This window comes from Rhopalosiphum padi, unplaced genomic scaffold, assembly GCF_020882245.1.
Source record: "Rhopalosiphum padi isolate XX-2018 unplaced genomic scaffold, ASM2088224v1 scaffold1, whole genome shotgun sequence".
NCBI lineage: Eukaryota > Metazoa > Arthropoda > Insecta > Hemiptera > Aphididae > Rhopalosiphum > Rhopalosiphum padi.
The window spans coordinates 11183131-11198207 of record NW_026869996.1 but is presented as its reverse complement, the minus strand read 5'-3'; the positions used below and the strand labels follow the sequence as shown (position 1 = coordinate 11198207).

The window sequence follows — 15077 nt, the reverse complement described above, 5'->3', positions numbered from 1 at the left end:
TAAGTGAATGTAAAAAATAGAAAATTAGAATTTCTTGCTTAATCTAATGGTCTGAGCTTGAAAACATTAACATGAGAATTAAGTGTTCTATAAGGAGTTAAAAATATGAATTTTTAATATTTGTCTAAATTATCATATAAAAACTTGTATTAAGGTGTTTATGAAGTATAAGCTTAAGTGAAATTAATGAAAGTTAATAATAATTAATTATAATTTCTTGCTTAATCTGATGGTCTGAGCTTGAAAACATTAACATGAGAATTGAGTGTTCTATAAGGAGTTAAAAATATGAATTTTTAATATTTGTCTAAATTATCATATAAAAACACGTATTAAGGTGTTTATGAAGTATAAGCTTAAGTGAAATTAATGAAAGTTAATAATAATAAATTAGAATTTCTTGCTTAATCTAATGGTCTTAGTATGATGACACTTACTTGAGAATTGAGTGATTTATAAGCAGTGAAAAATATGAATTTGTAATATTTGAATAAATTATCTTATAAAAACATGTTTTATAGTGTTTATGAAGTATAAGGTTAAATGATATTAATGAAAATTAATAATAGAAAATTTGTATAATTTTCTTAATCTAATGGTCAGAGTTTCTTGGCACTAACTTTTTGTTACACTAATGTTAATTTACTATCAATTACATTCGATAACCATTAAACGTACATTGCATAAAACCATTAATATTATCAGTATTTTCTAGTCCATTTTCCACGTAGGACATTGATACTTTCCGAAGTGGTAGAAATGTGAATTCATGTCTCAGCATGCATCGAGTGTTCTTTATACTGTCATCTGAAAAAATTTAGTAAGTTAAATTTGTAAAATAATTGGAGGATAAAATGTCACTACTACACACCATAAGGTGAACGAAAATCTTTTTATGACAACTAGTGTGTGGGAAACACTGAATAATTTAGAATTTAAAACAATCAAACAAAAACTTAAAGACAAACTACACTCATAATAGAAAATATTTGAATAAATTTTACAGTTGAAACATAAATACAAATAAATATGTATAAATGCAAAAAGATATGAAATATTATCATTAAACAGATGATAAGACACATTAATTATGATAAGCAATCAAAGATATTAAAAATCTACCAGATGTTTTGTTGAATTTGAATGTAAAATAATTTTATCATATAAATACAATCATAGGATAATATAAAATTGACTGTTTGCAATATCATATGACATTACTATTCTTCATAAATAATTCTGATTTGAACATAATAATATGAAATTATAATTGAATAAATCATCGTAACACATCTACTGAAACTTGACAATTTAAATTAAATCACTTTGGGTTATGGTTAAAGTAAAACCAATTAAACGTAGTAAATAATATTAAAAGATTTTTATAGCTAAGGCAAGTATTATGAATTAACATTACAAGCTAACGGTGTTTCCCAAACCTTTATTCAGACTTTTAACAAATTTTCAATTGTTACACTACTATTAATTTACTATCAATTACATTCAATAATCATTTAACGTACATTGCATAAAACCTATATAATTATCAGTATCTTCCAGTTAATATTAAATCATTTTTAATTGTGTTTATGAAGTATCATCTTAAATGTAATATTTGAATGTCAATTATGGAAAATTAGAATCATTTGCTTATAATCTAATGGTCAGGGTTTCATGACACTGACTTTTTGTTACACTACTATTAATTTAATATCAATTAAATTTAATACCCATTACACTCACGTTGCACAAAACCATTATTATTAGCAGTATCGTCTAGTACATTTTCAACGTAGGATGTTGATATTTAGCATAGTGGTAGAAATGTGAATTCATGTCTCAGCATGTATTGATTGATCTGCTGTACTGCCATCTAAAAAAAAAATTGTAAGTTTAATATGTATAATGTTTGGAGGATAAAATGTCGCTACTAGACACCGTAAGGAGGACAACAATTTTTATATAACAACTAGTACGTGGACAACACTGAATAATTTTGAAATGGAAACAATCAAAACATAAACTAACAGACAAACTTCATTTTTTACAAAATTATTGAAAACAATTGACAGCTGAAACTCAAATACAAATACGAATGTAAAACTGTAAATTGATATGAAATATAGACATAATATATAAACAGACGATAAGAAATAATAATTATGATAAGCCATAAAAGATAGTACCTACTAATATACCAGAATGTTTTGTAGAATATAAATGTACCTATTAATTGTACAACTGAAAATTTGCTCCTTTTCAATATTAAATAAGTGGGTATCGTTCCGGTGTATAGTAGAGATGGAGAGTAGGTCACTGTTCACTATAATGGATGTGTTAAATTTGAATGCAACGACGGGTAGCATTGTATACGAAAAACGATTCTGAACGGAGATTATTTGTCAGTCAATGATAATTAGTTGGATATATTATATTATTACCTATATTTAAATTGTAATATATCGTTATTTTACGCGATTTCGTAAAAAATTATATTTCATACGCACATAAAATGTTTTCTATATTGACAATGGATTTTTTTTTTTTACGGTTACTTGAAGGAAAACTTATGGATAACCTAGTATTGGATTTTTGAACCTTAAGTATAAATCATAAAGATTTTACGAATTTTCAACTTCAAAATTCTTTGCAAATTTTCGTGATTTTGATATATTTTCTAAACATTTGAACTTTAAATGCTTATAAACAAAAATTGTGACTAACGATTTTTGATTTATTTTTTACCACGATAAGTGTCAATTGTCTATAAGTAGCTTAAAAAATGTCGAAATATTTTGAAAATTTAATCGCAAATCGATAACGCTAATATAAACGTTTGTTGAAAATTTCAAGTATTTACAATGATTCGTTTTTGCATTATTACTACTCCAAAAAGTGACGACGGACACAAAAATAATACAAACATCATTGTGAAATCATTACATTCATCAGTCCGTTCAAAATCTAAAAATATTAATTTGTATTATTCGTCAAAATTAACTTATAAAATCATATTTTATAGTTTTTAAGAAGTAAAAATATCAGGTTAAATGAAACGTGTGCAAGTTAAAAATGATAAATTAGAATCATTTTCTTAATCGAGTAGTCAAGGATCAAGACACTTACTTGTGTTAACTTGGGGCATAAAATATGAACAATTCGTTTATAATATCAAAAATCTTTATTAAATGAACAACAACTACACGCAAAAGCTAAGTAAAAACAAAGACCAGTTACGTTAAACGCCCGTCCGGTGAACGGCACACAACCAACTAGTTTTTCTCTGAGGCGATCGGGCATCGGCCGACGGATGTCGTCCCCACTACCGCCCTCTGTCGGTGCATACATTTAATAATTTTGAGTGTTTTATAAGCAGTTTAAAATAGAAATTAGTCAAAATTATCATATAAAAACGTGTATTATAGTGTATTCAAAATACCAGGTTAAATGAAACACGTGAAAGATAATAATGGTAAATTTCTTAAACTATTGTTCAAGTTACTAAACATTAACTTAATATTTGAGTGTTTTATAAATGTTTTATAATGATCATTTAAATATAGTAAAAATAAAATATATTTATAGCATAGGTAAATTTTAAGAATAAACAATACAAGCTAAAGGTGTTTACTATTATTTTATTCAGATATTTAACAAATCTCAATTGTTTCACAGGTATTAATTTAGTATCAATTATATTCAATAACCATTGCACGCACATTGCATAAATCCAATATTATTATCAGTATCTTCTAGTCCATTTTCAACATAGGATGTTGATACTTTCCTTGGTGGTAGAAATGTGAATTCGTGTCTCAGCGTGCCTTGATTGATCTGATATACTGCCATCTGAAAAAATGTAGTAAGTTAATAATGTATAACGGTTGGAGAATAACTTGAGAATACAGTGTTTTACAGGCAGTTCAAAGTATGAATTTGTAATATTAGTCAATATTATCATATAAAAAACATGTTTTATAGTGTTTATGAAGTATCAGCTTAAATGACAAATATGGATGTTAGTAATGGTAAATAAGAATCGTTTACTTAATCTAATTGTCTAGGTTTCATGACACTAACTTGATAATTGAGATTTTTATGAGCAGCTAAAAATATGAATTTGTAATATTCGTCAAAATTATGATATATAAGCACGTTTTATAGTGTTTATTATTAAGTATGAGCCTAAATGAAATATATGGAAGTTAATAATGGTAAATAAGAACCATTTACTTAATATAATGGTTAGGGTTTTGTGACACTAACTTTTTGTAACACTACTATTAATTGAATATCAATTACATTCAATACCCATTACACACACGTTGCATAAAACCATTAATATTAGCAGTACCTTCTATTCCATTTACAACGGAAGATGTTGTAACTTTCCCAAGTGATAGAAATGTGAATTCATGGTCTCAGCATGCCTCGAGTGATCTGCTGTACTGCCATCTAAAACACAAAGTAGTCAGTTATATATGTATAAAGGTTAAAGAAATAATTATAATGCTTAGCAACAAAAGAGATAGTACAAATCTACCAGAATGTTTTGTTCAGTTTTAATGTAAAACAAAACATAAGTAAAGAATACACTTGTACATTAACATAAAATTGCTGATTTTCAATATTAAAATAATAAGAGTTTGTAATACTTGTATACATTATACAATAAGAGTCATTGTCATAATCTAGTAGTCTAAACACTAACATGAGAATTGAGTGATTTATAAGCAGTTAAAAATATGACTCTGTAATATTTGTTAAAATTACCATGTAAAATCATGTTTTATTGTGTTTATGAAGTATCAGCTTAAATGTAATATTTGAATGTCAATTATTGAAAATTAGAATCATTTGCTTATAATCTAATGGTCAGGGTTTCATGACACTGACTTTTTGTTACACTACTATTAATTTAATATCAATTAAATTCAATACCCATTACACGCACGTTGCACAAAACCCTTATTATTAGCAGTATCGTCTAGTACATTTTCAACGTAGGATGTTGATATTTTGCATAGTGATAGAAATGTGAATTCATGTCTCAGCATGTATTGAGTGATCTGCTGTACTGCCATCTAAAAATAAAAAATGGTCAGTTAAATATGTATAGTGTTTGGAGAATAACTTGAGAATACAGTGTTTTACAAGCAGTTCAAAGTATGACTTTGTAATATTCTTTAAAATTATAATATCAAAATTATGATATTAAATCATTTTTAATTGTGTTTATGAAGTATCATCTTAAATGTAATATTTGAATGTCAATTATGGAAAATTAGAATCATTTGCTTATAATCTAATGGTCAGGGTTTCATGACACTGACTTTTTGTTACACTACTATTAATTTAATATCAATTAAATTTAATACCCATTACACTCACGTTGCACAAAACCATTATTATTAGCAGTATCGTCTAGTACATTTTCAACGTAGGATGTTGATATTTAGCATAGTGGTAGAAATGTGAATTCATGTCTCAGCATGTATTGATTGATCTGCTGTACTGCCATCTAAAAAAAAAATTGTAAGTTTAATATGTATAATGTTTGGAGGATAAAATGTCGCTACTAGACACCGTAAGGAGGACAACAATTTTTATATAACAACTAGTACGTGGACAACACTGAATAATTTTGAAATGGAAACAATCAAAACATAAACTAACAGACAAACTTCATTTTTTACAAAATTATTGAAAACAATTGACAGCTGAAACTCAAATACAAATACGAATGTAAAACTGTAAATTGATATGAAATATAGACATAATATATAAACAGACGATAAGAAATAATAATTATGATAAGCCATAAAAGATAGTACCTACTAATATACCAGAATGTTTTGTAGAATATAAATGTACCTATTAATTGTACAACTGAAAATTTGCTCCTTTTCAATATTAAATAAGTGGGTATCGTTCCGGTGTATAGTAGAGATGGAGAGTAGGTCACTGTTCACTATAATGGATGTGTTAAATTTGAATGCAACGACGGGTAGCATTGTATACGAAAAACGATTCTGAACGGAGATGATTTGTCAGTCAATGATAATTAGTTGGATATATTATATTATTACCTATATTTAAATTGTAATATATCGTTATTTTACGCGATTTCGTAAAAAATTATATTTCATACGCACATAAAATGTTTTCTATATTGACAATGGATTTTTTTTTTTTACGGTTACTTGAAGGAAAACTTATGGATAACCTAGTATTGGATTTTTGAACCTTAAGTATAAATCATAAAGATTTTACGAATTTTCAACTTCAAAATTCTTTGCAAATTTTCGTGATTTTGATATATTTTTCTAAACATTTGAACTTTAAATGCTTATAAACAAAAATTGTGACTAACGATTTTTGATTTATTTTTTACCACGATAAGTTTCAATTGTCTATAAGTAGCTTAAAAAATGTCGAAATATTTTGAAAATTTAATCGCAAATCGATAACGCTAATATAAACGTTTGTTGAAAATTTCAAGTATTTACAATGATTCGTTTTTGACTTACGGCAAAATCAAAAAATCGATTTTGTCTTTTCAAAGAGGGGCTGAAGTCAAAAACGAAGCATTATTACTACTCCAAAAAGTGAGGACGGACACAAAAATAATACAAACATCATTGTGAAATCATTACATTCATCACTCCGTTCAAAATCTAAAAATATTAATTTGTATTATTCGTCAAAATTAACTTATAAAATCATATTTTATAGTTTTTAAGAAGTAAAAATATCAGGTTAAATGAAACGTGTGCAAGTTAAAAATGATAAATTAGAATCATTTTCTTAATCGAGTAGTCAAGGATCAAGACACTTACTTGTGTTAACTTGGGGCATAAAATATGAACAATTCGTTTATAATATCAAAAATGACATGTTGTTATATACTCTTTCGGTTAAGGCCAAAAGGTATATATATGTTGTAAAAGAGTTCGTTCACTTACGGTTTGTATTCAAAACACTACACAAAATCTGTTTAACTTTAAGAAAATATTTTATTAATTATTTTATTATAAGAATATTTAAATAACACAGTATCATACGAATCGGCTACTTATTCACGACTTACTTGCTTATTCTACGTTTTTTGTCTTGGCGACGCAGTCGCTTGCAAAAAGAATACACATATTGCTTACACTACTATATTATTGTATAATATGCTTACTAATCTAAAGTGTGTGTGCAAGGGTTCCTAACAATGTCAAACATTTAAAATAGCCTAAAATAAGTAGGTATAAAATAAATAGTTAACGACAATAAAATTCATGTACGAAATACGAATAATACTATAATAGAGATTACATCGCGCGCAGACTGAGTAGGTTCCTATAGTTATTTCGTAAATGCATGCACATAAGTGCTAGCTAGTACACGATGAAAATAAAAAAATCATTTTATAAACAACTAGCTAAAAACGATCAACTATTGAATACCTACCAATAAAATCGTATTTTTGCAACATATAAGGTTACAGCCACTAAACATATATATTAATAGGTAGGTTTATTTATAATATTTCTAGGTCTTAAATGGTCAATGTTTCTTTTTTTTAATTAATAATATATTTACGCATTTATATTTATTTGTGTGTGTGTGTGTGTGTGTGTGTACGAATGAGGGAATTATCGTTATTTTCTTGTGAAGACTAAGAATGATAGTATAAACTTATATCCCAATTCCACCCCAGAACCAATTCTAAACTACGCCACCGGGAATATGGTTTTATTAAATACAATTACACACGCCAAGAAATAGCTGTTTACGAAGAAAATCTATTGGACATGGACAATGTGATAAAATTAGCTGATGGTAGACTACAGTTGACACTGAGGTCTGAGAGAAGCAGCTAGTAATTATTCGGTTGCGGGCCCTTGAAAGTACCAGCGTTGCTATTGCAAGACTGGTTATAATAATAAGCATTGTGCTTGCCGTGGGGCTGAACAATTATGTAATAGTAAATGTCATGGCAGTATAACTTGTAAAAATAAATAAAAAATAATAATGCATTTTTTCTCTTTTTAAAAATACAACCTACTTGAGATTCACTTGCATATCTGATGATCTATAACAACAAATACCTGTGTATTTAATCATTAACGTGATTATCCGGTTTATAACGATAATCACTTGTGTATTTGGTAAATAACGTTAATAACATGTGAATAATGTTAATTTTCATTTAACATAATTTACCGTAACATATATATATATAATATTATTTAATTAGGTGTTTGGGTATAAAGTATAAACCGTCTAAATAAATAAAATATAAATGTCGTTTGACTCGACTAATAATTGGCTTATTTGAAAATTAGAAATGTTTGAAATGTTGTATTCGTACAGTGTTGCCAAACTTGGCATATTTATTTGTACGTTTATTGTTTATACGGTCATCGGGCAGTTACATAATATCATTGTTATATCAAAATGGTGTGATTCACGTCTTATTCACTAAAAATATTATCAAAAATATAAACAGAAGAAATTTATATTTTATAAGGCACTTTCTGTAAAAGTTGATCAAACACATAAAATTCCCGTTTGTTTTAGTATACAAGTATACAAGTATAAGTATACTTATACTTATTTTTTCTTCAATAATTCTCAGCCGAATCATAAAATAACAAAAATGACTTCTGCTCTTAACTTGGAACACTATCTGAACAGTAAGTTTTTTTTTGTTGTTGCAATTAAACGATGTACTATCAAAGTTATATTTTAGATTTAGAGAATCTTCCTGTTGAGTTACAACGAAACTTCACTCTGATGCGAGATCTTGACTCCAGAGTTCAAGAATTAATGCGCAACGTTGACAAACTGACAGACGATTATATGTCAAATTCCAAGGGATACACAGCAGATAAAAAACGCGAAATGATGACCAGCATACAATGTCAGTTTGACAAAGCGAAAGAATATAGCGATGATAAAGTTCAATTGTCTATACAAACTTATGAAATGGTATGTTGATTTTGAATTATTAACATTACCGTAAAAATGTTCTATTCCATTGTATCTTACAGGTAGATAAACATATTAGAGAATTTGATTCAGATTTAGCACGCTTTGAAGCTGAAATTCAAGACAGAGTCATTAGTGCTACAAGAAATATAGAAGAAAATTCACAAAAACGTAGGTGTTCTGCATTATTTCATATTATTATTCCAATAATGTATTTGGTCATTTCTTTATGTGTATTGCTTCCAGGAGAATGTAAAAAGATGAAAGACAAAGAAATTAAAAAGAAGAGTGCATCGAGTGAAGAAGAAACAGCTCCAATAAAAACATCTAAAAAGAAACAACTGAAAAAAGGTTTGTATACAACAAAATTTTAGTCATATTTAAGTTGATTTCTTTATATAATAATTACCAACATTTTTCAGGAGTTACAAAAACAACAAGTGCAGCACCTAGTAAAACACCTTTAATTAATGTTGTCACTAATCCAACAAACCCTACAAATAGTGTATCCAGCGTTACAGTAGAAACTAGTTCCCTTACTGGTGCATTAGTTGGTGCCGGAGGTGCACACTCGGCTGAAGTATTAGATATGCCCGTTGATCCAAATGAGCCAACGTATTGTTTATGCAACCAAGTTTCTTATGGTGAAATGATTGGCTGTGATAATCCTGATGTAAGAACTTTAATTTTAATTTATTAATTATTTATGTATTTATCTTTTTTATTTTATAAAACAATTTATTAAATACCTACTTAAACCATTGAAAAAATAATAACAATCTTAATTTTTATTGTAAATATTGTTTCAATTTTTTATCATATTTTATTAATTGTGTACTTTTATTATTTTAGTGTCCTATTGAATGGTTCCACTTTGCATGTGTCAAATTAACTACCAAGCCTAAAGGAAAATGGTTCTGTCCTAAATGTATAACAGACAGGAAGAAAAAATAACACATATTAAAAATGATATAAGTTTTTTTTATTTTATTTATACATACATATAATGTATAATGTTATGTTCATTTTCTTACGGTATAAGAACAAATTATTGTAATTTGTAATATTTTCATGAATTGAAAACATAATAAGAATAAAATTTAATTTCAATATAAAATTGGTGTTGTTAATATATATATATATATATATTTTATTCAAAACTGAAAACAAACTCCAATGTTCAAATGTATTATATTAATAATTACATCAGTCTTTTTATGTTGAAAAATGTATTCATGGAATTAAAGACAAATTTCTAACACAACATTTAGATGGCATCACTGACCAGTTATATTTGTAGGAAGCCATATTTTTTAACTCTCTATCACATAGTTCTCCAGTCTGAATAATGTTTGACCAGTGCAGTCTCATCATTTCAGGACTATGTTTATGTGTTAATAAATAATCATTTTGACATCATTGTGTGTCTAATCACCGGTCATGTTTTCTAGTAATATTTAATGGACTTACCAAAGCGCCAACCGAAACACCTTCTCTTTTTAGGATAGTTAATCAATCATTTTAATAAAACCATTATAATTGGTTAGCTATTACATAATGAATTTGCTAAACTTAATATCAATATTTTCTCTTATTACTTTATATTATGCTACTATGATCAACTTACCTTAAGTAATCGCGATTCTTCAATATTTAGAAGTTAAGATCTTTGGATAAAACATAGCCTCCTCCCAAAGCATACAGTAAATATCTATCACATGCAATCCAATCAGTTTATTTAAATTAACCTCTTATTTTTAATATTTGCATTACCATCAAAATATCCCCAGTAGAACCTTTTTTTAGGCTTATGTTCTACCTCATTGACAATTAATAACACATTGTCAAAAAGAATCACCATCACATTTTAACAGATAATCAAAGTTTATATTATGATATATTCACCAGAAAATGATGCTATTAATTTATGAGTGAGAAGTTTATACTCATTCTTTTCAATAAGTCTTCATGAACTAGCTTTTCAACATTTATAGATTTGTCTTTTGATACAAAAAAAAGTATTTTAAAGTCTCCTTTTGTTTGAGCCCGTGTTTCACATATAGCATCTTTACGATAAATATTTTTTTACCGCAGATATGACAAGTAAAAGCAACTTAATTCTAAAATACATTTAGAGAAATGTTTTTAAAAAGAACAACATTAATATGTATCCTAGAATGAATGAAAAACTTGCCTGGAAATAGTATGTAAGGCGTTTTTTATGCAGTAACATTTGTTTCTAAGTAATGCCCACTTAAAATATTTAACTAAAATCAAAAAATATTCAAAATAATAAATAACAAAACATTAAAAAAAATAAAAATGAGGTGTTTCATAACATTGAGGTGTTTGACATAAAAATTAAGGGACCAAAAAAAATTAATTAAAAGTATGTAAGAGTAATTAACAAATTATGAGCTATGAGCATTGAGCACTGTGAAAAGTGTGAAATGAATATTAAATGGATGGAAAAATTTAAATCTATTCTACCATCATGATAGGTAGTAGGTACTATCTTAATGTAATATCTACAAATGTCGAATAATTCCTTGTTTATCTACACTTGAATGCACATTATGCTCGAAAAATGTCAAAATGTATTTATCACTGTTGTGATAACAAACAGTCTTCTTTAGTATAATTGTATTTTTTTGTTTAAACATTGAAACGCAAAAACTTTTTCTAGTAGAAAATATGTTCCCATCTTCGTCAAACAACCTAAAAAGAGGTATTGTTCAATATAGTATGACATTACTATTCTTCAAAAATAATTCTGTGTTTGAACATAATAATATGAAATTATAATTGAATAAATCATCGTAACACATCTATTGAAACTTGACAATTTAAATTAAATCACTTTGGGTTATGGTTAAAGTAAAACCTATTAATGAAATAAATGTAGTAAATAATATTAAAAGATTTATATAGCTAAGGCAAGTATTATGAATTAACAGTACAAGCTAATGGTTTTTCCCAAACCTTTATTCAGACTTTTAACAAATTTTCAATTGTTACACTACTATTAATTTACTATCAATTACATTCAATAATCATTTAACGTACATTGCATAAAACCTATATAATTATCAGTATTTTCCAGTTAATTTTCAATGTAAGATGATGATACTTTCCCAAGTGGTATGAATGCAAAGTCATGTCTCAGCAAGCCTTGAGTGATCAGCTGTACTGCCATCTAAAAAAAAGTAGTCGATTAAATAAGTATAATAGTTGGAGAAACAATAATTATGATAAATAATAAAAGAAAGTACAAATCTACCAGATGTTTTTTTTCAATATGAAATACATATGAATTTTTAATATTTGTCTAAATTATCATATAAAAACACGTTTTATATTGTTTATGAAGTATAAGCTTAAGTGAAATTAATGAAAGTTAATAATAATAAATTAGAATTTCTTGCTTAATCTAATGGTCTGAGCTTGAAAACATTAACATGAGAATTGAGTGTTCTATAAGCAGTTAAAAATATGAATTTGTAATATTTGACTAAATTATCTTATAAAATCACGTTTTAAGGTGTTATTAAGTATAAGCTTTAATTAAATAAGTGAATGTAAAAAATAGAAAATTAGAATTTCTTGCTTAATCTAATGGTCTTAGTATGATGACACTAACATGAGAATTGAGTGATTAATAAGCAGTTAAAAATATGAATTTGTAGGTTTTGTCTAAATTATCATATAAAAACATGTTTTATAGTGTATGTGAAGTAAAAGCTTAAATTAAATAATTGAAAGTTAATAATAGAAAATTAGAAATCTTTTATGAATCTAATGGTCAGAGTTTGATGACACTAACATGAGAATTAAGTGTTCTATAAGGAGTTAAAAATATGAATTTTTAATATTTGTCTAAATTATCATATAAAAACACGTATTAAGGTGTTTATGAAGTATAAGCTTAAGTGAAATTAATGAAAGTTAATAATAATAAATTATAATTTCTTGCGTAATCTAATGGTCTGAGCTTGAAAACATTAACATGAGAATTGAGTGTTCTATAAGGAGTAAAAAATATGAATTTTTAATATTTGTCTAAATTATCATATAAAAACACGTATTAAGGTGTTTATGAAGTATAAGCTAAAGTGAAATTAATAAATGTTAATAATAATTAATTATAATTTCTTGCTTAATCTAATGGTATGAGCTTGAAAACATTAACATGAGAATTGAGTGTTCTATAAGGAGTTAAAGATATGAATTTTTAATATTTGTCTAAATTATCATATAAAAACACGTATTAAAGTGTTATTAAGTATAAGCTTTAATTAAATAAGTGAATGTAAAAAATAGAAAATTAGAATTTCTTGCTTAATCTAATGGTCTTAGTATGATGACACTAACATGAGAATTGAGTGATTAATAAGCAGTTAAAAATATGAATTTGTAATTTTTGTCTAAATTATCATATAAAAACATGTTTTATAGTGTAACTGAAGTAAAAGCTTAAATTAAATAATTGAAAGTTAATAATAGAAAATTAGAAATCTTTTATGAATCTAATGGTCAGAGTTTGATGACACTAACATGAGAATTAAGTGTTCTATAAGGAGTTAAAAATATGAATTTTTAATATTTGTCTAAATTATCATATAAAAACACGTATTAAGGTGTTTATGAAGTATAAGCTTAAGTGAAATTAATGAAAGTTAATAATAATAAATTATAATTTCTTGCTTAATCTAATGGTCTGAGCTTGAAAACATTAACATGAGAATTGAGTGTTCTATAAGGAGTTAAAAATATGAATTTTTAATATTTGTCTAAATTATCATATAAAAGCACGTATTAAAGTGTTATGAAGTATAAGCTTTAATTAAATAAGTGAATGTAAAAAATAGAAAATTATAATTTCTTGCTTAATCTAATGGTCTGAGCTTGGAAACATTAACATGAGAATTAAGTGTTCTATAAGGAGTTAAAAATATGAATTTTTAATATTTGTCTAAATTATCATATAAAAACACGTATTAAGGTGTTTATGAAGTATAAGCTTTAATTAAATAAGTGAATGTAAAAAATAGAAAATTATAATTTCTTGCTTAATCTAATGGTCTGAGCTTGGAAACATTAACATGAGAATTAAGTGTTCTATAAGGAGTTAAAAATATGAATTTTTAATATTTGTCTAAATTATCATATAAAAACACGTATTAAGGTGTTTATGAAGTATAAGCTTAAGTGAAATTAATGAAAGTTAATAATAATAAATTATAATTTCTTGCTTAATCTAATGGTCTTAGTATGATGACACTAACATGAGAATTGAGTGATTTATAAGCAGTTAAAAATATGGATTTGTAATATTTGACTAAATTATCATATAAAAACACGTTTTATAATGTTTATGAAGTATAATCTTAAGTGAAATAATGAAAGATAATAATAATAAATTAGAATTTCTTGCTTAATCTAATGGTCAGAGTTTGATGACACTAACATGAGAATTAAGTGTTCTATAAGGAGTTAAAAATATGAATTTTTAATATTTGTCTAAATTATCATATAAAAACACGTATTAAGGTGTTTATGAAGTATAAGCTTAAGTGAAATTAATAAAAGTTAATAATAATAAATTATAATTTCTTGCTTAATCTAATGGTCTGAGCTTGAAAACATTAACATGAGAATTGAGTGTTCTATAAGGAGTTAAAAATATGAATTTTTAATATTTGTCTAAATTATCATATAAAAGCACGTATTAAAGTGTTATGAAGTATAAGCTTTAATTAAATAAGTGAATGTAAAAAATAGAAAATTATAATTTCTTGCTTAATCTAATGGTCTGAGCTTGGAAACATTAACATGAGAATTAAGTGTTCTATAAGGAGTTAAAAATATGAATTTTTAATATTTGTCTAAATTATCATATAAAAACACGTATTAAGGTGTTTATGAAGTATAAGCTTTAATTAAATAAGTGAATGTAAAAAATAGAAAATTATAATTTCTTGCTTAATCTAATGGTCTGAGCTTGGAAACATTAACATGAGAATTAAGTGTTCTATAAGGAGTTAAAAATATGAATTTTTAATATTTGTCTAAATTATCATATAAAAACACGTATT

The 15077-nt window shown here is 26.0% G+C and overlaps 1 protein-coding gene and 1 pseudogene across 1 annotated transcript; one reads left to right on the top strand and one right to left on the bottom strand.

The window, feature by feature from the left end:
* The first annotated feature begins 8467 nt into the window (after positions 1-8467).
* LOC132931224 (inhibitor of growth protein 5-like) lies at positions 8468-10099 on the top strand. The gene is made up of 6 exons (XM_060997346.1): positions 8468-8687; positions 8744-8982; positions 9045-9153; positions 9229-9333; positions 9405-9655; positions 9835-10099. The coding sequence occupies exons 1-6, from the start codon at positions 8651-8653 to the stop codon at positions 9934-9936; spliced, it is 843 nt and encodes a 280-aa protein (XP_060853329.1). The 5' UTR covers positions 8468-8650; the 3' UTR covers positions 9937-10099.
* A 116-nt stretch (positions 10100-10215) lies between these two features.
* LOC132931159 (beta-1,3-galactosyltransferase 6-like) lies at positions 10216-11215 on the bottom strand (annotated as a pseudogene).
* Positions 11216-15077: the final 3862 nt, after the last annotated feature.

Bases quoted from the DNA above. Each gene is read 5' to 3' on its own strand.
- LOC132931224 (XM_060997346.1), top strand. From the start codon at position 8,651: ATGACTTCTGCTCTTAACTTGGAACACTATCTGAACA. The intron at 8,688-8,743 runs GTAAGTTTTTTT...GTTATATTTTAG, and splicing joins CTTGGAACACTATCTGAACA to ATTTAGAGAATCTTCCTGTT. The intron at 9,154-9,228 runs GTAGGTGTTCTG...TATTGCTTCCAG, and splicing joins AGAAGAAAATTCACAAAAAC to GAGAATGTAAAAAGATGAAA.